The sequence below is a fragment of the Schistocerca americana genome, chromosome 8, assembly GCF_021461395.2.
Source record: "Schistocerca americana isolate TAMUIC-IGC-003095 chromosome 8, iqSchAmer2.1, whole genome shotgun sequence".
Taxonomy (NCBI): domain Eukaryota; kingdom Metazoa; phylum Arthropoda; class Insecta; order Orthoptera; family Acrididae; genus Schistocerca; species Schistocerca americana.
The window spans coordinates 277458937-277484670 of NC_060126.1; the positions used below are offsets into that span (position 1 = coordinate 277458937).

General features: G+C 36.9%; 1 protein-coding gene across 1 annotated transcript in view; it reads right to left on the reverse strand.

Annotated features, from left to right (window-relative positions):
- Positions 1–17413: 17413 nt before the first annotated feature.
- The window catches only part of LOC124545764, a 114897-nt gene continuing 106576 nt past the window's right edge, over positions 17414–25734 (reverse strand). Inside the window, exon 9 of the mRNA XM_047124709.1 lies at positions 17414–19687. Within this exon, the coding sequence (XP_046980665.1) occupies positions 18763–19687 (925 nt within the window). The 3' untranslated portion in view covers positions 17414–18762. The remainder of the gene's footprint in view (positions 19688–25734) is intronic.

The following is a 25734-nucleotide window of genomic DNA, read 5'->3' on the forward strand; positions in this document are numbered from 1 at the left end:
GTATAGTAATGGATGTGGTTCTGTTCCTTATCTACATAAATGACCTTCCAGTGATTTTAGCAACCTGTTCAAGAACCACATTGTTTGCTGATGACACAAATATACTCATCAAAAGGCAAAACTCAACCATATACACTCAACAAATATTATCAACTGTACTAAGACTCATATTACACAAATTTGAACAAATACAAAGAATTATTTGCTAATATTTGAAGTAGACATTAAAGGTCACAAAACTAAATGAAACACCAGGTTTAAATTTCCATGACTTACAGCTGCAACAAGGTAAACTGGAGTTGACACAAAACTAATCAAGATGCTCTGTTCAGGGTGTCCTGCCTTTAGAAGTATCGGTCATTGTGCTGACTTGAGGGCTGACTTATTTTGCATACTTCCACTCCCTGTTTTATACTATTACATTCTGGTGGAATGCAAGTGAAGTAATTGTTAATTCGTCAAAGTGGGTGGTAAGAATGTAAAGTAGATAACCAAACATCTTGCACTGTCCTCTTTAACAATTTTAATTTTCTCACACTCACTTCTCAGTACATTCACTTTCTGATGGCATTTCTTACTAACAATAAAAATATTTTGAGGTACATTTTCATTGAAAACTTGAAATGAGAACTATCCCCACAATATCCTCCCCACATCATGCACTGTCGCTTTTCATCACCCTCCCAATCTCTGCAACATATTTTTTAAACTATATTATAGTCCCAGACTATTTATCCCTACTTTTCTAAATGCATGAGACACAATTGTATTTATAGTCTTTTATTACTGCTGGTTTTGGTATTGTACAATCATCTCAGTATGAAAAGCTCAGTTATTAATCACATGTCATATCATTTATCAATATGGAAATCCAAATAATGTGTGTTGTATATAAACTATTACAATTGTCAACAAATGGTGTCCTAGCACGAAAGATGATGCTAAGACACCAGTTGGTTTTCTGTATATGTGCAACTGTTTAGTTGGGACATGTATTATATGGATTTCCATATTGATAAATAAAATGATCATATAGCATTATTGTCTGAGAGACCCCATCTGGGGTTGTTCGGCTGCCTAGTGCAGGTCTTTATTCAACACAACTTCGATGACTTGTGCGATGTTGATGAAATGATGATGATGATGATGATGATGACGATAACACAGCAACCAGTCCCCGAATGGATAAAATCTCTGAACTGGCTGGTAATCGAACCCGGATCACCTACTTGGCAGCAGCCGTACCGACAATGCGGCAAGAGAGACAGATGTATTGATAAATGATGTGACACATGATTGATAACTAAGCTTTTCATAACGAGATGATGGAACAATACAAAACTGACAATAAGGAAAGACTTAATTCAGCTGTGTGTCACACACTTCAAAAAAATACATTACTGCTATTGGAAATTGCCCGCCAAACATTTATTATCAGTGCCCCAAAGTTCCTGCAGTTTGTCAATGATCAGTTGACAATTGGCACAGTGGCTCTTGGCAATGGCCGTGGCCCCACATTATGACAGTCGATGGGAGACAAGTGGTGTGGGGAAGGCATGCTCAGCTGCTTGCAGCAGTGCTGGCACCATTACTTTCATTTTGTGCTCAACAAAGTCAAAAACTGGTTTTTGGAATCTGTAAATGCAGCACAGCAGTAATGTTTACAAGGTGTAATTAACTATGCCTGAAAGAATTGTCAAAATTATGTTTACTGAAGATCACTGTCATTTATGTTTGATTCAAGATCATGACCACCACCCCGCGCACCACCACCTGAGGGTGTGGTATTGATGATAACTTCATCTATGACCACTTCCATTATTTCATCTTGTGTCCAATACTCTTGCCCCAGCTGCTGCACTTTCCTGCAGTAGCTTTGCCAGTTCTGTGGCAGTAACTGAAAGGAAACCAGCATAACAACATTTGCAGTACTTTCTTCAACATGTCAGCAGTGACTTGTTATCCTGAAAATGTGCTTTATTTTGTACCAGGCCAGTTCTATGGAATCTTGACAGCAGTTGCAGGGTGGTAAACGGATTGATTTGTGGCCTCTGCTCTCAGCAGTTTTATCCACACTATACATTTTCATGGCTGGTTTGTTGTCCTTTCTTTTAGACAACTATTCAGCCTTCCTCACCAAGTCATTGCAGTTTATTTGCCTGTCTTGTAACCACTCTAACATCGTAATCCTGAAATCATAGCCACGCGATCTGAGGCGTCCTGTCACGGTTCGCATGGCTCCCCCCATTGGAGGTTCGAGTCCTCCCTCGGGTGTGGGTGTGTGTGTTGTCATTAGTGATAGTTAGATTAAGTAGTGTGTAAGCTTAGGGACCAATGACCTCAGATGTTTGGTACCATAAGATCTTACCACAAATTTCCAAATTTTTCCTGAAATCATATTTATTAGGCATTCTTTCGAACTTTCTGCTGTGGTATGGGACATTACCCACACAATCACATAGGTTGGAATATTAGGAACAACAAAATCTTGAACCCCCCTTCTCGTTGATGTTACTTACTTTTGTAACTTCATGAAAGTTCACAAGTTAATGGAAACAGTTTGTTGTATGAAACTTCCTGACAAATTACGACTGATTGCTGGATGTGGTTCCCAGATTAAAGTCCCGGTGTGGCACACTGTTTTAATTCATCAGGAAGTTTCAAATAAGCGCATGTTTTGCTGCAGCGTGAAAAGTCAGTCAAGATTTTTGCATCTTGCAGCAAGTTCTTGCTGAATTTATCATTTTGTGGAAGTTTTTCTCAAACTGATAAATGCTGTGTGCGTTCAGCACTGGTTTGAAATTATCAGCGTTTAAAAGGAGAATGGCACAAAGGCAGATGATCTGAAACAAATGTACCATTGGAATCCTTAAACACATATAATTGACTACCAGTCAAGAAAGTGAGAAATGAGTTTACAAATCAATTTCAAAAAGTAAAGTAGAATGTCATTACAGACATCTTTAAATTTTAGCTGATTTTTTAAAATGTTTACCTGAAACAAATGTATTATGCTTGTGATAAAAGTAGTTAATACTGCTTGAAAAAAATTAAAGAGTAGTTAAAAGGCAGTCTTTTGGTGAGACACCAAGCCTCATTTTTGTTTCTTATTATCCAATATTTGATTATACAACAGACAAGAAATGTTCAAAATTCGCATACGAAATCGTCAAAGTTTTTAATCTAAGTAAAAACCTCTGACTAATTAACTGAATTGAGTTACTTAGTAACTTCAATATGTACTCATCCAACATTTTTTTTCTATTTTTTAGTTTTGTCTTGATTTTTATTCATTATTAGTAATAAAGCAACAACAGTGGCAACTGCTTGAGTGTCTAAGAATAAATACACTTCTGTAACAAGTACTTCTAGCAAGTTCATTACTTCAGTATCATAAAGAAGTAACTTGAGAACATTTTGTTCTAATGTAGACACCTCAGCAAGTGCTTACAGAAATTACTTGCTGGAGGGGACAAGCCTTTCTTAATACTTTGCATCTAGGGGAAGCTTGATGTTGGCAGCACTCACAAACAAATAAATATCTTTCACGTAGTGCCGATTTTCTCCACTTCTGGGAGCACTAGCAAAATTGTCAAGTTATTGTGGCTAGACACTACCTCTCCAGTTGTTATCACTGTAAAACCTGTCCCAAGTATCCAACTTGCTCACTGGTAATTCCTGTATCATCAAAGGCAGAACACCACATGCAACCAATGATGTTTACCCACTAACATATTCACTTTATGGCCACCAATAACGGACACCGAAGAAGTACTCACTTAGCAGATATTGTGTAACCAGTTGGTGATCATGCTCTACAGCATGATTTAAGGGATGTGTGTGTGTGCACTGCACCACACAGGCCAATTGCATCCTCCAACCCAGCACTAGCTTCCCTGATCTCTGGATGTGGAAGCATTCTCTCCAACATACCCTTGCATCCGACCATTCTCCTAGACTTAACCTCTGTTAACACACTATCACCTTTCTCATTTTTTTCCTGTATTATTATTTATTTTATTGTATGTTTATTTAATTTTATTTATTTATTTATTTACATCAGTTAATTTCTTTGTTGCCTTCTAATTTGTATTTTCTCCTCTCACTTCAAATTGCCTATTCATTTCACTTCTCGTTTCTCTTCCTCGTAATCCAATTTTACTTCTCACTCGGTAAGCTATTGTACTATTCGGTTCTCTCTTACACCTCCTCCTCCTCCATCTTTGTCTCCCCTCTTACGCACAACATGAGATCTGAGTGATTTTCCACAGTTTTCTAATCTTCCCCATCCAATCCCTCTTTCCTCCCACAGGAAGGAATTAATAGTTACAGAAAGTAAAGTTTTTTTGTACAATTAAATGTATATATCAGCAGAATTGAAATTTTGGCTCCTGAAGATACATTCTGTCCAACTATTCTGTATTCTTTATATTTTATAGTTTTTTCCCTTCTCATATGTTATACATCAATTGGCATATCAACCATAGCTCTAACAAACATGAAACAGGGTACCTCCACTCTCGATGGCTAGTAATCAAATATATGGATTTTCCAAAACACTCATGAATACAGAATTAGTCTGATTAGTCTATTAAAACATGACAAACATTTAAAAAGAATAATAGTTCAGTTATCAAAATATGTAATACTAATAATTATGCAATTCCTCCAGAAAATTTCCAGTCATTCACATTTGGAAAATTATGCTCAATTTTTTCCTACAACAGATTCTATTATGCAGCTAATCACTTCTTTATTTAAAGAAACAGTGTTTCTACCAACCTGAAGTTTCTAACTAGAGAAGTGAGAAAAATCACTTGTGGCAGAATCAAAAGTATAAGGCAGTTGAAAAACCAATCCAGTGGCAACTGTTGCTTTCGTCACTATTTTCAATGCTGCTGTGTGGCCTGTATACTTATCCTAAAGCACATCCTCATGTGCCAATCAGGGGTTGTTTTTAACAATATGTTTACAATTATTCAACAGTTAAGCATCTGTTCATTATACAGTAGTAATTCTAAAATCAGTGGTTATTAATATTCTGGCTTAAAAATGTTTTTCTGTTGTGTACTCTCACAAGAACTTGTATATTGTTTGGACTCTTGGAAACTTACGGATCCAAAATGCAGGGTTTATCCCAAAAATAAGTTGAATAATCCACGAGAACAAGTTATTGAAAATAAAAATACAAATGTTTACCATTCTTCAAAATAGCACTCTTGGGTGTCAATACACTTTTATTAGCGATTCTGGCATCTCCGATAGGAATCTCCTTCAGACACCTAATCACCTGGACTTTCAAAGGATCTACCATCCAAACCAATGACCATTTAAGCTTCCCTTTATTCAAGGAAACAAAAAAAGTCTTCTGGTGCCAGACTGGGACTGTATGGTGGCTGGGGCAGTGTTGCCACACCATGCCTGGCCGGGAATACACTAACGATCAAGGAGGTATGTGACAATGCATTGCTGTGATGGAGTCGCCATTTTCCACTGATCTGCTTCCCGGTGTGAAGCACCCTGTTTCAGAGTCTTTCAAGGTCTTCATGTAAAACTGGCTGTTGACAATTTATCCCTGTGTGGCACAAACTCTGAGCGGACAATGCCTCTAGAATTGAAAAAGGCAATGAGCATTACCTTCAGTTGGAATTTCAACATTCTTGCTTTTTTGGCTCATTTAGCATTGTGACTGTTGTGGAGCCTGACTTCCTAACACAACAGGAAATGTAATGGCATGTTGCTGTTCAGTGAATCGTGGCATTTGGATCTCCCAGTGCGTCACTCGAACGCAGGTATATACCATGAACAATCTGCTCTGGGCAACCGCCAGCAGGGAACTGTCAAGGGCTATGTTGGCCACACTAGTCACAATGTTGCAACCCTCCAATTTGGCAGGAAAAAAAAAATCATTCCACTTACTTTCCAGACACACTTTGTATAAAAAATGGCCAATTTCCACAAAAATTCCTGTGGATTTCACTATTACATGTTAGTAATATTGGTACCCTTGCTGCAGAAACCTTCTCTTGTGCAGGATATGCAAAATATCCTTCTATGCCTACCATCACCACTTTTCTGGGATCAAAATGATTCAGCCAATAGGTGGAATTGAGAGGGTGCCAAAGCTGAAGAACAGATGGAATGTTCTAATCTCCTTTGCATGCCATGATACAGGCCATAACACTTCCCAGTCAGTGAAATTGGCTATCTCATGAGCTGTATGTGGAAGTAATGTGTTACCAAACTCTTGAAACATACTCCTTGAATTTCAGCAGTAAATCTCTCTGTGATGCACAGCAGTTATCTTGTAAAGGGTGCAGCAGAAAGAACTCCCTTATTAGTGAATCTAAGAAAAATGAAACTAAGTAAGATAGGAGATTTTTATTATCTAAGAACACACATAATTTGTTTAAGAATACCCAATATTAATATGTTTTAAACAATGTCACTCAAGTGCCTGCCTCTATTCTTGATGCGGCCATCCTGATTTAGGTTTTCCGTGATTTCCCTAAATCACTCCGGGCAAATGCCGGGATGGTTCCTCTGAAAGGGCACGGCCGACTTCCTTCCCCATCCTTCCCTAATCCGATGAGACCGATGACCACGCTGTCTGGTCTCCCTCCCCAAACAAACAACAACTATTCTTGATGCATTGGTTGAGCCATTTTCTGAAGCTGTTCATTACTCTGGGAGTCACGTTGGGTATGGTTGCTTCAACTTCTTGAGTTATTATATCCTTGAGGGTTTCTATAGTTTGAGAGCAATATTGGTACACATTGGATTTTAGATAGCCCCACAGAAAAAAATTACAAGGTGTCAAGTCTGGTGAATGTGGTGGCCATCCAGTACCACCACACAAAGAAATGATGTGTCCAGGAAACATTTCTCTCACTAGTGCCAGTGATGGAGGTGTTGTATGGGCTGTAGCACGATCTTATTGTAACCATACGTTCTCAAGGTCATGAAACTGTTCACCTAGTTTTCACTGTAGGAAGTCACAGAGCATGGTACAGTACAGACTGCTGTTTACAGTAACACACTCTTCATTTGCTTCACAAAAATATGGACCAATCACACAAAAATTAAAAACAGCACACCACACTGTTACTTTGGAACTATGGAGAGGTTGTTGATGGAGATCCTGGGGGTTGTTTTCAGGCTAGTACCTGCAATTTTGTTTGTTTACTGCAGCTGACAGACAAGATAAAAACGTATCTCATCTGAAAAAAAAATCATAACACCTTCTTGGTGAACATTCTGAAGCATGTCTCCACACAATCTTGTATGGACTTTATAATCTCTTCCACTCAGTTCTTGAACCAAAACAGTCTTGTAGGGATGCATTTTCAAACCTCAGTGCAAGATTCTTCTCACACTTCAATCAGATAATCATAAGGCTAATATGTACTTTCTTGTGGAACATTGAGGAGATTATTGAACTGAACCTATCTCAGCAGCAACATTTTTGGAACCTGTAGCAGTCTGTTTTGAACCTTGGGGTTTACATTTGAATTCAGAATGGATCACTAGAAAATTCAAAATCCAAGAATAAACGTTTTTCTTATTGGGAACAGAGTCTCGTTGACCAAGTGCGAAGCAAATACAGAAGCCAAGTTTTGTAGCTATTGGCACTCTGCCTTTTTGAATAAACTGTAATGTTCATCTGACCAAGCCATGGCATACATTGAAAACAACACATATGTAGTTAGTCAAGGACACATCTGCATCACTCTATTCTGTCATTGCATACTGCCTCTCAAATCAGGGTGTTCTTTCTGCTGCACCCTGTAACTTTTGCCACTGGGGCTCAATGTGCATCTCCATGATGCTCGCATGTTTCCTAAATAAACTCGTGATGCATCATGTCAATATTCTTTGCCTCTTCTCTCTCTCTTCTATTAGTTCTATCTGCTGAGGATCTCACACCAACTGACAGTATTCAATAATCAGTCAAAATGGAGTTCAGTAAGGCAAGTTACATTTTCTTATAATGTTACCAATGAGGTTCATAATGGCGTCTGCTTTTCCCGCAGCCATGCTTCATCAGAAAACAAAAAGCAGTCCATGCTTAACCTCCTGTCTTGCACAAACTGCAATAGCCAGTTGCAGTACTGATAAAAGGCAGCAGCGTCTGAATCAGTCTGTGATTGCACAACCATAGGTAGAATCTGAAAATTTAGCATCTATTTTTGGCAAAATTTGCATCTGTTTTTTTGTCAATGATCAGATATACCTGTTGAAAAGTTTGTCATACTACATGCCTGCAGATGAAGCCTTATTGCTTTGAAATTGACTGGAGAAAAATGGGTGAAGTGGAATGTTTTTGACTGGAATGTTTGCTTGTCACAAAAACTTCAACAATTTTTTCCAAAAAGTTCTTTGCTTCTTTGTTTTGGCTCTATTTAAGTTTTCAGTAAGTGATTGTTTCTCTCAGAAGCAGCATTATTTTCATGCCTCTGATTTAAGTGCTTTCCCATCATCATTTTTCTTTTTCCACTCAGTTCAATAATTACAAAATATGTAGAGTACTGATTTAGACTTTTCATGGGAATTCATATCCACACAACCAATATTTGATAGTGCTACGTATAGAACCAACATGGTCCACCAAAAATAACTCTGTTTGCATGTTTGAGGAACACTTTTGTCAGGGTCAAAATACATTACCAGGTTTTGTTTGCCAGAGTGCGGAGAGTATAAAACGGCTGTTGACCACAAGCATAAACAAAGTAGAATTGTTATGCCCAGAAGGAAGAGGAGCATTGTGAGGAAACAAGTCCTTTCACAGGGCAGCCATTATACAACTGTGTTCTGTTTTTCTGGAAAAGTGGAACTTGATATGGTTATAGAGATCACAGATCCCTCCTGGTATTTGGTAGTTGTAACCGCGTCCCTTGATGGACTAGGATTAGTTTCTCCACTCATTTCAAAATAAGAGAAAAAACAATGCACACTGCAAAGCATTCATTAACAGCTATTGTGCAATTGCTTACTGATGCCGCCAGTATCTTAAAACAAGGTGGTTAAGGCTCAAGTGCAACCGCAGTTCAAAACACCAGCCACTTAAAACTGTCATGTTAAAGTGCCCCACTGGCTCCAAAAGCTTGCCTAATTGTAATCTTTTATGCGTGTGTTCTGCCAGTGCTTGGTGAGTAGATTCTTTTTATCCATCTAATTACATTATTTTGACAAAAATTGATTGTTTTCATTGTTAAAGAAATAAGTTTGTCTGCTAGCTAAATTTCAAAAGTCAGTATAATGTTCGACAAGAAAGCATATATTAGCCTTATGATTATCTGATTGGAGTGTGAGAAGAATCTTGCACTGAGGTTTGAAACTGCATCCCTACAAGACTGTTGGTTCAAGTATCTGTCTCTTTGATAGTGTAAGTTTTGCCAGTTATTGGGCTGGTATAGGTGGCGGTGGTGTAGCATCGCGGATTAATCCGCCACTGCTGTTTTTTCAATAAGTTTTGTTGCATTATGACAAACTGTATTGGAAGCCTGCAGTATAGTAGCATCCAGCGGCGGCCGACTTGTGGCCTGCCGATTGTGTCATCAGCCACCTGCCCTTCTGGCTGAGCGTGGGAATGCTTTTGTGTGCCACGTATGGAGTCCAATTATTCACCTCACCTAAGAAACTAGATAACTATGTTAAATATTATCTGTTTTATTCCAAAAGTGGTACAGGTCCTTTTGTTATTCAGACAAATAGCATGTCAAAATTTGATACTGCTACCTATAATAATTTCGGAGATATGAAAAACCCATTAAAAAAGTATTTGACCAAAACGAAAGAAAGGAAATTCAGATAGGAACCATAACAGTTTATATTTCTTTTGTTATTTGAAAACAGTAATAGCACTCTGTGTGCCAATTTATTTTTTATAAAGATTTTCAATTCTAAACTTTCGATAATCTCTCTTTTGTAATGAAAATAAGTTTAAATATTAACTTTTATATTTTGTCTTAGGGTGGTGAGAGTGAATGTGAGTGCGTATGGCAGACACAGGTAACATTTCAAATTTATGTGGTAATACACCTTACGTTACCAGCAAGTGTTCCGCCACCATGGTGTCATGAAAACTGTAAATCCCCCTAAATGGCAGATGATTTACGTCTGTGAGTGTTTGCTTATGTAATAAAGCAGCCATCTAGAAAGTCTGTAATGATATAATCAGTTTTCTAAAGTTATCTCAAGATTAATTTTCATTTAGTTTCAATTAATAAACATTATAGTAATAGTTTGCTTGTCGAAGTGATGCCAATGAGTCTGATGTAGTGATTGGCTCAGAAAATTTTTGACGCAAGTAAGATCTAGAAGGTATGATCGGATTGCCTGGCCTTTTTGAACAGCCAATCGGAAGTCAGTATGGTTCCCGCACACTGCAAGATACTTAGGTTGTATCAGTAACTGGAGGGGAGGAGTCATCGACTAGCTTTTCAAATGCAAAGGTCATTTTAAATGTGACCGTCCATAAAATGTGTAAGATGACGAAATGTTCAGTCTTTAGCAATCAGATGGATTTGAAATGGTAGATTTTGTTGCTATGAACATTTTGTAAAAGTTTGACAGTCGTGGGATATTTTGTTCGGGAGATACACGTGTGACTTGTTGTATTCAGAAATTTCCACGTGGCGATGTTCTGTGTTTTACTACAGAATATATTCAGCGAGCAATCTTTGTGAAAGAAATCCACTGATTGACTTATGTAAGAAATCAACATTATGTGTAGAAAGTGACTGTATATTCAAGTGATTATTTTTGGAATGGACTTAGGAGAATTCTGGGAACTTATAAAAGCAGTTTTGCATATTAAATGTGGTATGATGACATATGTTTCAGCAAAGAAAATAAAACCTACTTTTACCAGATTTACGAACTTTCAAAGAGGATCAGGACTCCATTTTTCTACCTGAAAATTTATTATGAATATTTACAGGAACAATTGTAATGAGATTTACACAGCCTCAGTAATTGCAGATATTAGGTGCTGTTTTCATTGCCCCCTCAGGGTAGCCGAGGGCGCTAACACACTGCTTCCTGGACTCAGGTAGGCGCGCGCCCCCAGTTGAATCCGCCCGGCAGATTAATGACGAGGGCTGGTGTGCTGGCCAGCCTGGACGTAGTTTTTAGGTGGTTTTCCACATCCTGCAAGGTGAATACTGGACTGGTCCCCACATTCCACCTCACACAGCTCGCTGGCATCTGACCACATTCACACTATTCCATGGATTATACTAGATGCAGACAGTTGGGTTACACTCATTCCTCCCCGGAGGGGTACGGAGTGGAGACAGGAAGGGCGTCTGCCACCCCTTCAAATTAACATGCTACATCCGATTAACCAGCAGACCCTGCCAGTCAGGATTAATGCTTAGGAGTGGGGGGGGGGGGGGGGGGGGGAGAGAGAGAGAGAGAGAGAGAGAGAGAGAGAGATATGCTGTTTTCATCAATGATGATTTTTCATCATCTTGTAAATATCTACGTTGCAGAGTGAAGGGACACTGAGCAGACGTTGATCTGAGATAGGTGGATATCAATTTGTAGCTTGCTTCAGTGACAGTGGACTAAGAGACAGTTCCGTCACAGTGGCAGGGTGCGTAAGGCAAGTCTTGCAGTGGGGTGGTCACAGGAGTAGGAGCCATAGGATAGGCGATGGGTGCAGAAGGAGCATAGGGTCTGACAAGAATATTGAGGAGTTGGAGTTTTTTTTGGGGGGGTGGGAGGGAGGGAGGGAGGGGGGGGGACAAAATGTTATTCTAGGTGTAGTGGGAAGAATCTCAGACAGAATGGATCTCATTTCAGGGCATGATTTTAAGGAGTTGTGGCCTTGTTGAAGTAGCTGATTAATACATTTCAGACCAGAATACTGAGTAACCACTGGAGTGCTCGAAAATTTGGATGTGATGGCCTGGGAAATCTGCTTTTGAATGAGGCTGGTAGGGTAATTACGTCCAGTGAAGGCTGAGGTGAGAATGGTGGTGTATTGGTGTAAGGCGTCTGCATCTAAACAAACACATTCACCTTGAATGCCAAGGCTGTATGGAAGGGAACGTTTAACATATTAAGCAGTAATCTCTGCCTTGCATATTACCCTGTCTTCCACCTTTGAGCTCTCAGGTTTTCAGGTCTCATCCAATGCAGTCTCCAACAATCAGTCTTTTCTTCTTATCCCAACCGGTAAGTCTCCCCGGACCTGAAGTTCTGGATGACTTTGTCAAATCTACCCGTTTTCCTAGACCTCTCTAGTCCTTTTCCATCACCCCCCTTACTTCCCCTTCAACCCTTCTGCCTGAAAGAGCCACTGGCTCCGAAAGCTTGTTTAATTGTAATCTTTTACGTGTATGTTCTGTCACCGCTTGGTGAGTACATCTTTATTATCTATCCACTTACCTAATTTTAAAGGTTCCTTTGTACTGAGATGCTAGCTCCCATGGTTGATTCCTATGTTGCATTATGTGGCATGTATTTTGTACAGACCATTCAACGGCCCGCAGCTGGCATGACACCAGAGCATTGAGTGCACTAGTACAAAATTGCATGTGTGCACTTTTTATTTTGGAAACATGTTCTTACACACATTATCCTTAGAAACTGTGCTTCACTGGATGATTCTCAATACCAGTAACCAAAAACTGAGTAAATTTTCAGTATTTATACATAAAAAATAAAGCTATTTTAAACTATCTCAGACAAAAAAGTTTATCTGGATACTATTACCTAATAAATGATATTTCATAATAATGTTGTGTTTTTGTATTTTGAGACAGAATTAGTGTCTATCATATATTGTGAATTTTTCAAGTCCCTAAGCATTACTTTGTACAGTTTTAGTATGTGTGCAGTTCCGTTAGCAGATACTGCGAATACTCTGATTTAAAAATGCTGAATATTGCAACAATATTCTCTGAATTCTTTCCAAGGTTGCTCCTATTTCACCTAGTTTAGCTAAAACCAATATAATGCCTAACAAAATGTGTATGCGGCCATATCACTTTGGCTGTATGTGAAACACCCTGTGCTTTCAGCTATCAGAGAATAAAAATTGACAATATGTGAGAGTTGGCATGAAGCTGCCTCAGTAAATGGATGTGATTTTACATCAATTGAAAGTAAATTGTACATTGTTACAATCAATAAGAAAGAATAATGTCTCTGGTATTTGAGGAGATAAATAAAAAATACTAACATAATATTTAATTTAATTTACTTTTGAAGCTTTGCTTCTAATTATTGCATGCAGTTGTAACAAATTTTGATATTTCAGTAAATTTCCTAAAGAGTATTATATATTTGATTCTTTCTTAATAAAACTTTTGCTGTTCCACATTACAACATGTAATTCTTTATTCTCAGGAAGCTTTCATTCCTCACTTTACAAAGCAGCAGTTTAGCACCACAAGCAGTTGCAACTAAATCAACTGCATTTTACTTAGAAGACAGTGAAAAAAGAAACTGCATCCATTTTTAAGAAAAAAGTCCACTAATGGACAACATATTTGTGTTTACAAATGAATAAAAGTTATCATCACAATATACATTTGTCTTCTCTCTCATTAAAAAAAATCTGTAGTTGATGGACAAACGTAATCCACAGATTTTTTTTCTTTGCATTAATGGGTTGCAATGGACTACTAACTAGGGGATTTAAGGAGGTATAACTCAATCCATAAGATATGCAAATGCCATAACAGACATGGTAGTCTGAAACCAGAACAAGACACACTGTGCAATTGTGGAATTTTTTCTAAATAAATTTCAAATATCTAGCAACCATGATTTCAATAGTGGACCCACTGGGAAGATGTAAAAGTCTATTCTTTTGAACATTTAATACTAAATCCAGCAACAATACCCCAAGAAACAGGAAAAAATATAAAGTTATAGTGTCTTTAAACAAAGACTAGAAAGGTGAATATATACCAGCCACTAAAAGAAATAAACTGTCTTATTACTCATAACAGTGTGGCATAAAGCATATACATTTCATGATTTTAGAACCATGTCAGAATTTAGACAGATGAGAAATATGGGCAACTGGAAGAAAAGCACACAATGTGTGAAATATGTGAAGAATGTTTCAGGTAATTTTGTGTAGCAGATACTGGTTAGAAATGAAACTGTCAGAACTATGTTTAGTCTCATGATTTTCAAAGCTATGATGGAGGTACCAATATGTTTTAACAAATCATTGTCAGCTCAGTAATGGAATGAACTTTCGAGTACATGTGACTGCATATTATAACTTATTTCACAGCAGTGTTTCAGGTGAATAACAAATTATTTATTTCAGGGAGAGAGAGAGAGAGAGAGAGAGAGAGAGAGAGAGAGAGAGAGAGAGAGAGAGAGAGAGAGAGAGAACAAAAATGAAAGACTACTCAATGGATTGAGAACTTAATTGTGATGTACAGTCAAGGCTAAAATGACTATAAAACATAGATCTGTTCACACAATTCTGATTCGTGTGCACTTGCAACTATGCATATACATAAATAAAGTTCTGATAAATAACAAATAAAACTTAATACATGCAGTTATAAATTTATAATACAAGTAAATAATATATACAAATATTTATGTTGCAGGTCAGCAACAGGATTTTAAAAACTGAATCAAACCTGTGTTTTGTTAATTCAGTTTCTGTTTATCAACAATAGCATAAAACAAGGATCAGGTCAGGATTTTTGTTACAATCATTTTGTCAAAAATATCAAATAAAATCATTGTCTCTTTAAGATAAACATCTGCTTTCCCTAATCGAAAGCAAAATTTAATAACAATTTATTGTAATTTACATATTAAAAGTATATTGAGAAAGTGGCAATGTAATGCAAAAATTGAAATTTACTGTAGCTGCCAGGATTTCATGCAGTGCATTTCCTTCAAGCAATATCAGATTTTTTATTTAAATTTGAGTCTTAGGTTTTGGGCCAACTTCTTGCTCAGTACAAGAGTACAGTAGTATGTGTGAAGCTTGTGAGGGAACTGACTGTCAGATTTCAGATTTTGAATTTCTAAGTAGAACTGTAATTATTTGAGTTTTTTAATGCTGACTTAGAATGAAATTAGTTCTCAAAGGATAACATGAATTGTGCATTTAAACTGGCAAGAGCAGAAGAGTAATTGCAGTAGTCACATCATGTGCTGTACATTTTCTGTGAGGTATTTTCTAATAAAAAATGAAGCAGTTGGCAAGTATCAATAAACAGAGAGAGAGAGAGAGAGAGAGAGAGAGAGAGTGTTTAGTCAGTTACAGCAGTACAAGTAATTGCGGACTTAAATATAACCTTCAATTTGCAGTAAGTTATGTTAACTGCATCAGACTACCTTCTGCTTGTTTGCAAGCAAGCCAATGGTATAGTCTGCTTGCAATGACAATTATTTCATTTCATCTTGCTGATTACAGACTGATGATATCACGGCAAAAACAGATAGCTTTCTTAACAACAGATGTCAGAAATGTTGTAAGTGAAAATGTACTGTTGTATTATGGCAAGGACATTATTTATTCATGAGAGAGAGAGAGACAGTTTTGTATCTGATGACTGGGACAGATCCAAGCTGTTACTGTTATAATGTGCCACACTGCTGTGGAAAGAAAATAAACTGGAGCATTAATCAATAAGACTGAGCTGTCATAATGCTTCCACTTACAGTATTTAATCAACATTATTGCTACTTAGACAATCCAAATACAAAATTAGTAATAAAAAGGACATTGTTCAGAAGAGTTATTTATGAGAGGCCACTCACATCTTCTAGCGCTGTGTGTGTAGTTTCTCAGTCACATTTCATATAGGAAAATCAACAACAGGTGCTAATTTGTAGTGCACTTAATAGCATAGTGACATTAAATAATGTAATTTTCTTATGACATGGCAATTTGTTCATTAAATTTCAATAATCTATGTGCATTCTGACAATGTGAAAAACTAATGCATTTCCTTGTTTAGGCCTTTGTTGGTAATCTTTGTTTGCACATCAAAATTCCTATTTGCAGTCTCTTGCACTGTTACTACAAATCTCTTCTACGACCTTTTTAGGCTCTTTTCATTTCAAATTTTTTCTGGGCTTTACACCAAGAGTTTGAGATTACAGTTAATACCTTTTCAGCTGTATATCCCAAACAATATATACCCCAAAGAGATACAATATATTTCTCCATTCACTTGGCATGTTATTGTGCCATGTCTTTTCCTGCAACACACATTGAACCTGATAGCTATGTCTGACAAATAACCTTTCACTCACGACTACCTGTGTCTTCCTGTTGTAATTCTCCTTATTAAGTTTTGAAAACCCCCACACTTAAGTTGAAAAATCTTATTACTGGCTTTAAAAATCAACTGAAACAACTAAACACACAGTTTCAGTTGTCATCTAAGTGACAATTTGTCATTAAGTAAGACTTCATTCCCAGTTCCCATTTCTGTTCACTAGGGAATTTATTGTTTATTAAAATTTTATGTATCTAACAAATTAATGTAACCGTATGAATATAATAGAGGGAAACATTCTGCATGGGAAAAATATATCTAAAAACAAAGATGATATGACTTACCAAAAGAAAGCGCTGGCAGATTGATAGACACACAAACATACACACAAAATTCAAGCTTTCGCAACCAACGGTTGCTTCATCAGGAAAGAGGGAAGGAGCGGGAAAGACGAAAGGATGTGGGTTTAAAGGGAGAGGGTAAGGAGTCATTCCAATCCCGGGAGTGGAAAGACTTACCTTGGGCAGAGATCTCTGCCCAAACGCTTTGCCTTTACAAATGTCTGCTTTTGTGTGTGTGTGTGTGTGTGTGTGTGTGTGTGTGTGTGTGTGTGTGTCTGTCTATATACACCGAACGAAAGCGCTGGCAGGTCGATAGACACACAAACATACACACAAAATTCAAGCTTTCGCAACAAACTGTTGCCTCATCAGGAAAGAGGGAAGGAGAGGGGAAGATGAAACCCACTTCCTTTCGTCTTCCCCTCTCCTTCCCTCTTTCCTGATGAGGCAACAGTTTGTTGCGAAAGCTTGAATTTTGTGTGTATGTTTGTGTGTCTATCGACCTGCCAGCGCTTTCGTTCGGTAAGTCACCTCATCTTTGTTTTTATATATAATTTTTCCCACGTGGAATGTTTCCTTCTATTATATATATATATATATATATATATATATATATATATATATATATATATATATATATATATGTGTGTGTGTGTGTGTGTGTGTGTGTGTGTGTGTGTGTGTGTGTATACCTGTCCTTTTTTCCCCCTACGGTAAGTCTTTCCGCTCCCGGGATTGGAATGACTCCTTACCCTCTCCCTTAAAACCCACATCCTTTCGTCTTTCCCTCTCCTTCCCTCTTTCCTGATGAAGCAACCGTTGGTTGCGAAAGCTTGAATTTTGTGTGTATGTTTGTGTGTCTATCAACCTGCCAGTGCTTTCTTTTGGTAAGTCACATCATCTTTGTTTTTAGATAAATTAATGTAACCTTTACATATATTGGGCATCCAATCAGATTTCATCATTTACCTGACAAGCTAAAGCTATGGTGGAGGCACACAAAGAGCTGCTAAAAACAGAATGAACTTTACCACTTTGCAATTGCTGTACAGACGTTACTGTAAGGGCAACAGTACTGACCAGTAACAGAGCACCAAGTAATCACTCTTTCAGTGTCCATATGAAAATAAAGTAAGAACACTATTCAATACAAATGAGCTACAGGAGATACACAATAACCTGTCTTAAATAAAAATTAACAAATATATCCTATTTACAAAATTTAGTGCTATATAATCACGCCTTACATCATTTTACCTACAAGAGAGAAAGATAGATGTTTATATTTAAGAGAAGAATTACATGAGACATATTGCATAGTTTTATATAATGTGCTATATGCAAATCTCAAACACTATTTCTCAATCAGGTAACCTGACTTATTTTTCAATGACTTAACCTGTTATTTAACTGATACACTGCTTTTGCCAAATGCATTGAATGCAAACGCAATAATGCTTTCCAAGAAAGTTTGGCCAAGAAAATGTTCTCTCAAAAATTTGTATCATGTGAGAAATAGAAACTGAGAGTTACACAACTTGCATTTACTTACTTTTACTTCACAATGAAGAACAAAGGTATTGCTAAAATTGCTCCATTCAGTAGAAACCACAGAAGATATAAAACGAATAACTGCAACCTTAAAACAACTGCAGTTGATGAAACAACATTAACACTTTATTCAAAGGGTCTGCTTAGTTTCTAGTTCCTCAAGGATCATTTAAAGGCTAATGACATATGTGACACAAGAGTAAAAGTATAAAATGTGTAGATATTAAGTGTGCAAACACAGTATTGTACATCCCACAGAGTTACAATTCTTAATCTTGCTATGACTGTATCCAAAATATATTTAATCAGAGAAGCTTCTAAAGCAGTTGTACTTCAAAAATTGCCTTCAAGTGAGACAAATGGAATGAAAATAAGTATTATAATCCTAACATACTGTGGTAATATATACTACTATGTTTTTCAAAAATGTCATGGAAAATAAGGTTCAGCTGCTTGAAATGGAGGGAGGAATGCATTTTCAAATAGTTGCTAGCACACAGCATATGTTATTCTACAGAACGGAAGTTCTGAAACTAGATTCACCGCACCCTCCATAGGTTCAGCAGGGTAGACGTGGCAGTGGATGGACACCATGGACGGGGTGTAGCATATGCTATGCTCAGTCAAAATTCACATTTCTGTGAGTTGTGTCAGACTGGAGTACCAAAATCAGGGTCACCAAAGCTGTCAGTACCCACAGAGCGAGAAGATCCACTAACTGAAGGAGGAGAGATGTCTTGTGCAAGGCGTTGGGCCCTCCCACTTCTGTGACCAGTATCTGCAAACTTTGTCACCCCTGTACTACTCCTACCAGTTCTTTGTCCATGGGTTTCCACAACAGAAGTCCCCGCTGAACGCTTTTTGTGCCCTCGAGTCTTTTGACCTTCCCTAGATTTGGTTCGGCACTTTTCAGATATCAAACTTGATGTTTCACCTGGAGATTGATCACTTGTTGAATCTATACTAGAGGTCTTCTTAATTTTTGCAGAATGTCTCTGGACATCATCATGTTTGGCACCAGTGGTAGCAGTATTCTCTAAACTGTTCTTATTTGAATCAAGAATAACACTTCCTAGTGAAACACCGTCTACTGCATCAGATGAAATGTGGTTTTTTGTGTCTGGTGATGCAGAGGGATTAGGGAATGTGTTTCCAAATATATGTTGTAATGTGGTGACACCAATGTTCATCAAATTGTACTTGTCATCTTCATTAGTGACAGACTGTCTGTTATTATTGTTGTTCGGAGTTGATGGAACAGAGATGCTTGTGTCACTATCTTTGTAGTAATTTTGGCCCGTGTGGTCTTTAATAGGACTCCTGACCAATGAATCTTCACTCACAGACGATCTGCCATCTGTTGAAACTTGCATTGGTGAATATGGAGAAGGATCCATGTTCACAGCAGAGAAATTTGTATCTGAGTGGCTAGGAGAATTTGTGGAACAGCTAACAGCAAAAGAAGATGAAAGCTGTTCTGCAAAGCCAGCTTCAGGGTCTCCAGCAGAATGTGGCTCAAGCTGTTCCTTTTCATTCATCAATGGACTTCCCGGGATGCTGCAGTCTGAGTAATTCCTGGAAACATAATTAATTCCCCTTATCAAGCTTGCACAACTGAAGTTTCAGTTATTTAAGTAAAAATGATACATAAACTGTTTATTATCACAAAAGCTGCTTCTACAGCTACAATGAATGAAAGCACTTTTAACAAATTTTGTTCATAGTTCACTGTTGACAGGTTTTTTAGGTTTATTCATTGTGTTCCAAAGGAATCATCATGAGGTGAAACATTTAAGGATGTGACATAAGTGAAGCTATATATTAGACAGGGAGAAGTAGCTGTCAAACTACTCATGGAAGCTATATTAATTATTCACTAATAAGGGAATGGTCCAATATGACATTTTGAAACCTACACTGAAATTTTTCACATGGGAAAAATACACTGAAAGGAATGCACTGTCAAAATTCTCACTGCTAAGTCATACTAAGTTTTTGTTCTTTTTTATTTTATTTGCTTTTTATGTTGAATATTGTCAAACTCACACCTCACCTGGTGGCTGGAGAAGTATACACCTGCTGTAGCTATAGCCAATAGTGCACATCCACCAGACAGCGGGAACATACACTTGATTGACAGCACAATGTGATCGTAATTTGTAAAGTGAGTTTCAATTTCCACTGATATTTTTACTGACAGTCATTCACAGTTACTATTCACTCAAATTTGCAACTCATTTAATATTCATAATAATTATCAGTTGTAACAATGGATGTGAAACTGAATTAATTCTTTTTGTTTTCTTCATATATGGTTGCTAATAGCATCTGTTGTTATGCAGGTTCCAGAGTTTCACAGTAATGTGGTATCCAATTAATGTTTCCAACATTACAAAGATAAAATAAGAATTTCTTGGATAGTCATTAAAATGAAGTAGACGTTTCTTTAGAAATTGTGAAAACATTAGGAGACAGAGGAAATAACTCTGACAGTTCCATGAATCATGGTTCGAACAGTGATTGTGTTCTAATAAAAGTCCAGAGCAACAATACAGTAGCTTCCTAACACAAAGAAAACATGGACAGCAATAGCTTTTGGTAACCAAGAAATCGCTGTAAATTTTTCCATTAAACAAAGGAGGGAGAAAATGCTTAAAGTTAAGCTGTTTGAAAAGTTGGTTCCACTTCATAAAATCTGAATGTAAATTGTATAAACAGAAGAAAGATGTACAGACAGTATGATAGATGTGACAAAATGAAACTTTCAAAAGTGTGAAAGTTTTAGAACTGATTATGAGAGTCAATGCACCATTCCTAAAACAATTCTATAAGACCAGGCACTCTAACTTGCAAGTGAGATGGAAATTACTGATGCCCAGGCTTCTTTGACATGGTCAAGCAGATTCAGAAAATTAAACAGAAAAGGAAGTTGCAAAATTATGAACTGCGAAGATGTACAGGGGATGTCATTAATAGGCAATACTAACAGACAAATTCATAGCTTTTTGTTATTCCTTAATATGCTGTGTATAAAGCCAGCCAGTCATTTTTTTCCTCCAATTTGCACGCAGTTCTTGCACAAAAAAAGGCAGTATCACTTGTGCAGTCAATGTATGTATCAGAAGATTACTGTCTCTGCAGGTTTATATCTGTCTTCAAGAACCTCAAGGCATCTTAGGGCCAACAATTCAAAAAAAGACTGCTTAGTTGCAAAAATCTTGTAATCTACTTAGCAAACTTTGAAAAAATTAGAGGAATAATTTTCCATTTTACATCTAAAGCATCTACTTACCAGTTGCAGAAAATAGTCTTGCTTTTGTTGGATTCTTTATGACGATAAAGACAAAACTTTTAATGTAATTATTCAGATTCAGCCCTCCATAATGAAATTTTTTGGCAGCATTAACCATTCTTCAGAAAATTTTTGGACAACATAATTTCCAAAAGGTCTTTGTCATTTCAGATTATCAACAGAACAGTCCTGTTAAACTTCCAACATTTCTGCACTGTCAGTCTGTATCATCAATCTAAAACTAAATTCCATTCAAACTGGCCTTGGAGGCCCAACGAACAGTGCCGACTTGATGACATTTTATGAATTTTACCAAATATACTTGGTACGCAGCACAATACGCATAAGAACAGCCAAAACTGTTTCTTTCTCCATCCCAATTCTGTCTAAATAAAACTTGTAATTACTTTGAAGTGCCTGAATGCATTAATTTTTCTTTTATCAAGTGTGCTTTGCGTAGAGAAAATGTCTGGTTTAGTCATCCAATAGATGCTTTGTATTTTTGAGACTATCTAAGGGAATAAATAATGAACTTTTTCATATTCAGTAAAATATACATTATTCTAAGATCACTATAAGAATTGTACTACAGGAATTGTTATAAATTTTTCATGTCAACAAATTAAAGTCTAAGTAACACAGTACGTCAGTTTTGTCTCTTCTGCTGATCACTAGTGTAATAATCATATCTGCAGCAGTTTAGCTGGCGAAATTAACTGCAACTAATTACAAAAAGTTAACAATGTGAGACATTTTAGGTATGTTTTAAGTGCTTAATATTCGCATATGTACATTTTTGACTTACGCAACAGGGCATGTTGTCTAGTCATGGCTGTGTCTGCTTATTCATTGACCCATGCACTAGGCAGCAAGGGCTGCACAAAATTCTGTTATAAGCAGTTCTTTGTGTGGCAAAACTGGGCAACATTAATTTTTTTTTAAAAAAAATGCTTGCATTGTGTCTTAGAAGCTAAAATTTTGCCAGTGCATTTCTTTCAGTGAAAAATTTCATGTTAGGTTGGACTATTTCCTTGCAAGTTTAATGGTAACATACTATGTTGGACTCCTGCTTGAAAAGACCCTACAAATGGACATTTATACAATTACCAACAAAGATGCATTTTTAACAGGCAACTGTTTCTTAAGTATTTCCATAGCTGCTGTTAATTCACTATTGCTTCCTTAACAATCATATAATTGCACAATCATCAACGAATAACAGCAAACTTGCACACTGAAAATCTGGTGGTATTACTACTACCTGGGAATCCCAGAGTGTAAAGAATTTGTGGGACATTTGACTGATGTGACACTTATTGAAGTGTTACAGTTATCAAATGCTGTAAAAAGTGGGGCCTATTTACTACAGAATCTTTTAAACATGGATGTTTAATCTGCAAATAAAAATACTCAGATGGCTAGTATGAGATGTTTTTAACTTACTTTTACATGTATATAGGTTCCTAATTTACTGCATTAAGTCTATAGCCAACTGTCAGAGTCTTTTGCACCCAATAAAATTAATCCCCCATTCTGAATCCTAGACAGGGGAAAAACAGTTTACAAGGTAATTACTTTTGTTTTCTATTATAAAACATTACAGTTTTTTGGCATTATTAAAGAGCTATCTATATGATTTTCCTGTAGCGTTGCATAACTCTAAAGGATAGTTCCTGCAAACAGCAAAGAGACAAAGCGTACACAGTGAGCTATTAATTTTGTCTTCAGATCAATAATGTGAGTAATGGTTTTAAGCATGATGACATGAATTTTTTGATTAAATTGTTAAAATAGTGCTTCAGTTTAAGCTTTTGTCTACCTGAATAACAAGAAATCCTTCCAAGTTGCGTTTCATTTGGTGTTTGTCAATAAATTGTACCTGCACTTAAGGTTCATTAACCATAAAAAGTATATTACATGTAATTTTTAAATAAGTTTTAGACATGTTATGCAATCATCTTGTAGGTTGCTGTTTTTTATTTTCACGTCAAGTTCCATAGGACCAAGTCATGGAACGTCTCGGTATATGAAATTACAACATAAGAGTAATAACAACTAAAAATAAAAGGTTTATAAACCCAAAAAAAGTCTGACCTATGTTTAAGTAAACGCAATCAACGATATAACATAATAATCAGATTTAATTTTCAAGGAACTCCTCAGCAGAATAGAACGAGTGACCCATGAGGAAACTCTTCAGTTTCGATTCGAAAGCATGTGGATTACTGCTAAAATTTTTGAATTCTTGTGGTAGTTCATTGAAAATGGATGCAGCAGTATACTGCACACCTTTCCGCACAAGAGTTAAGGAAGTCCGATCCAATGCAGGTTGGATTTCTGCCAAGTATTAACTGAGTGAAAGCTACTTATTTTTGGGAATGAGCTGATATTGTTAACAAGAAACAACAGTAAGGAATATATATAATTGAGAGGCCAATGTCAAAATACCCAGACTAGTGAATAGGGGTTGACAAGAAGTCCCAAACTTACACCACTTATTGCCCGAACCACCCGTTTCTGAGCCAAAAATATCCTTTTAGAATGGGAAGAGTTACCCCAAAATATAATACCATACAACATAAGCAAATGAAAAAAAGCAAAGCAGACTAATTTTCATGTCGAACGATCACTCACTTCAGATACCGTTCGAATAGTAAAAATGACAGTATTAAGTGTTTGAACAAGACCCTGAATGTGGACTCTCCATGACAGTTTACTATCTATCTGAACACCTAGAAATTTGAACTGTTCAGTTTCACTCATCATATGCCCATTCTGTGAAATTAAAATGTTGGTTTTATTGAATTGTGTGTTAGTAAAACTGAGTCTTACTGTGATTTAACGTCAGTTTATTTTCTACAAGCGATGAACTTATGTCATGAACTGCATTATTTGAAACTAAGCCAATGTTGCACACAACTTCCTTTACCACCTAGCTTAGTGTCATCAGCAAATAGAAACATTTTAGAGTCACCCGTAACACTGGAGAGCAAATCATTTACATAAATAAGTAACGGGAGTGGCCCCAACACTGATCCCTGGGGCACTCTCCATTTGACCATACCACACTCAGACCCCACATCACAGGCCATTCTCAACACTGTGAATAATGACCTTTTGCTGTCTGCTGTTAAAGTAAGAGGTGAACCAATTGTGAGCTCCTCCCCGTATTCCGTAATGGACCAACTTCTGGAGAAATATTTTGTGATCAACACTATCAAATGCCTTAGTTAAATCAAAAAATATGCCTACCATCCAAACTTTTTGTTTAACCAATCTAGTACCTCATAGAGAAGAGACAATACAGCATTTTCAGTTGTTAAACGACTCCTAAGGCCGATTAACTTTCCTACATAGTAATTATATGTGACATTTGGTTGAGTGCAAAAGCCTTTTAGTGTTAAAAGGCCATTCAGCCTTTTACTAACAGAATGCCCATCTAATAATGAAGAATGAATAAAAATATTGTCTATGGCTGTGCTACTGTTCCTTTGCACCACAGTTGGAAAAAACACAATCTGCATCAGATCATATTAATTTAGATCTACCAACATACTTTTTTTGCACAATCATATACAAAATTAATATTGAAGCCACCATATATTAATAATTTCTGGTACTTCCTATAAACTGAATCAAGAACCCTCTTTAGCTTGAGCAGAAATGCTCTGAAGTCAGAGTTAGGAGACTTATAAACAACAAAAATTAGAAGTTTAGTTTCACTAAATTTAACTACCCCTGCACAACATTCAAATATCTGTTAAACATAGTGCCATGGTTTGCCTATGGGCTCATATGGAATACCATTTTTTACATACGTGGCCACTCCCCCTCTCTGTAAATAACTCTTTGAAAAACAGCCAGCTAATCTTTATCCTGGTAAAAGAAGCCTCTGAATTGTCAAATTATTTAAGTGGTGCTCCAATATACCAATAATTTCAGAGTCAACATCTATAAGCAGTTCACTAACTTTATCTCTAATATGCTAATTCCTTCTCTACTTGGAAACATGACGTCCTCTGAAGGTGATTCCTTAGATCATGTTTGAAAAGGAAGGAACTGGTTTTTAAAATCACATTGATAATGAGACCTTTAGAGACAGAGCACAAGCTTAAGTCAGGGAAGGCAATTGGCTGTGTCCTTTCAAAGGAGTAATCTTGGCATCTGCTTTAAGCAATTTAAAAAAAACCTAAATGTGGATGGCCAGACTAGGATCTGAAGCACAATCCACCTCAATGTGAGTCTAATGTCTTACTACTGCTTGGTGTCATGTTTGAACTCTTCATTAATTTGCTGATGGCCTCCACCAATATTGCTGTGAACAGCAGTT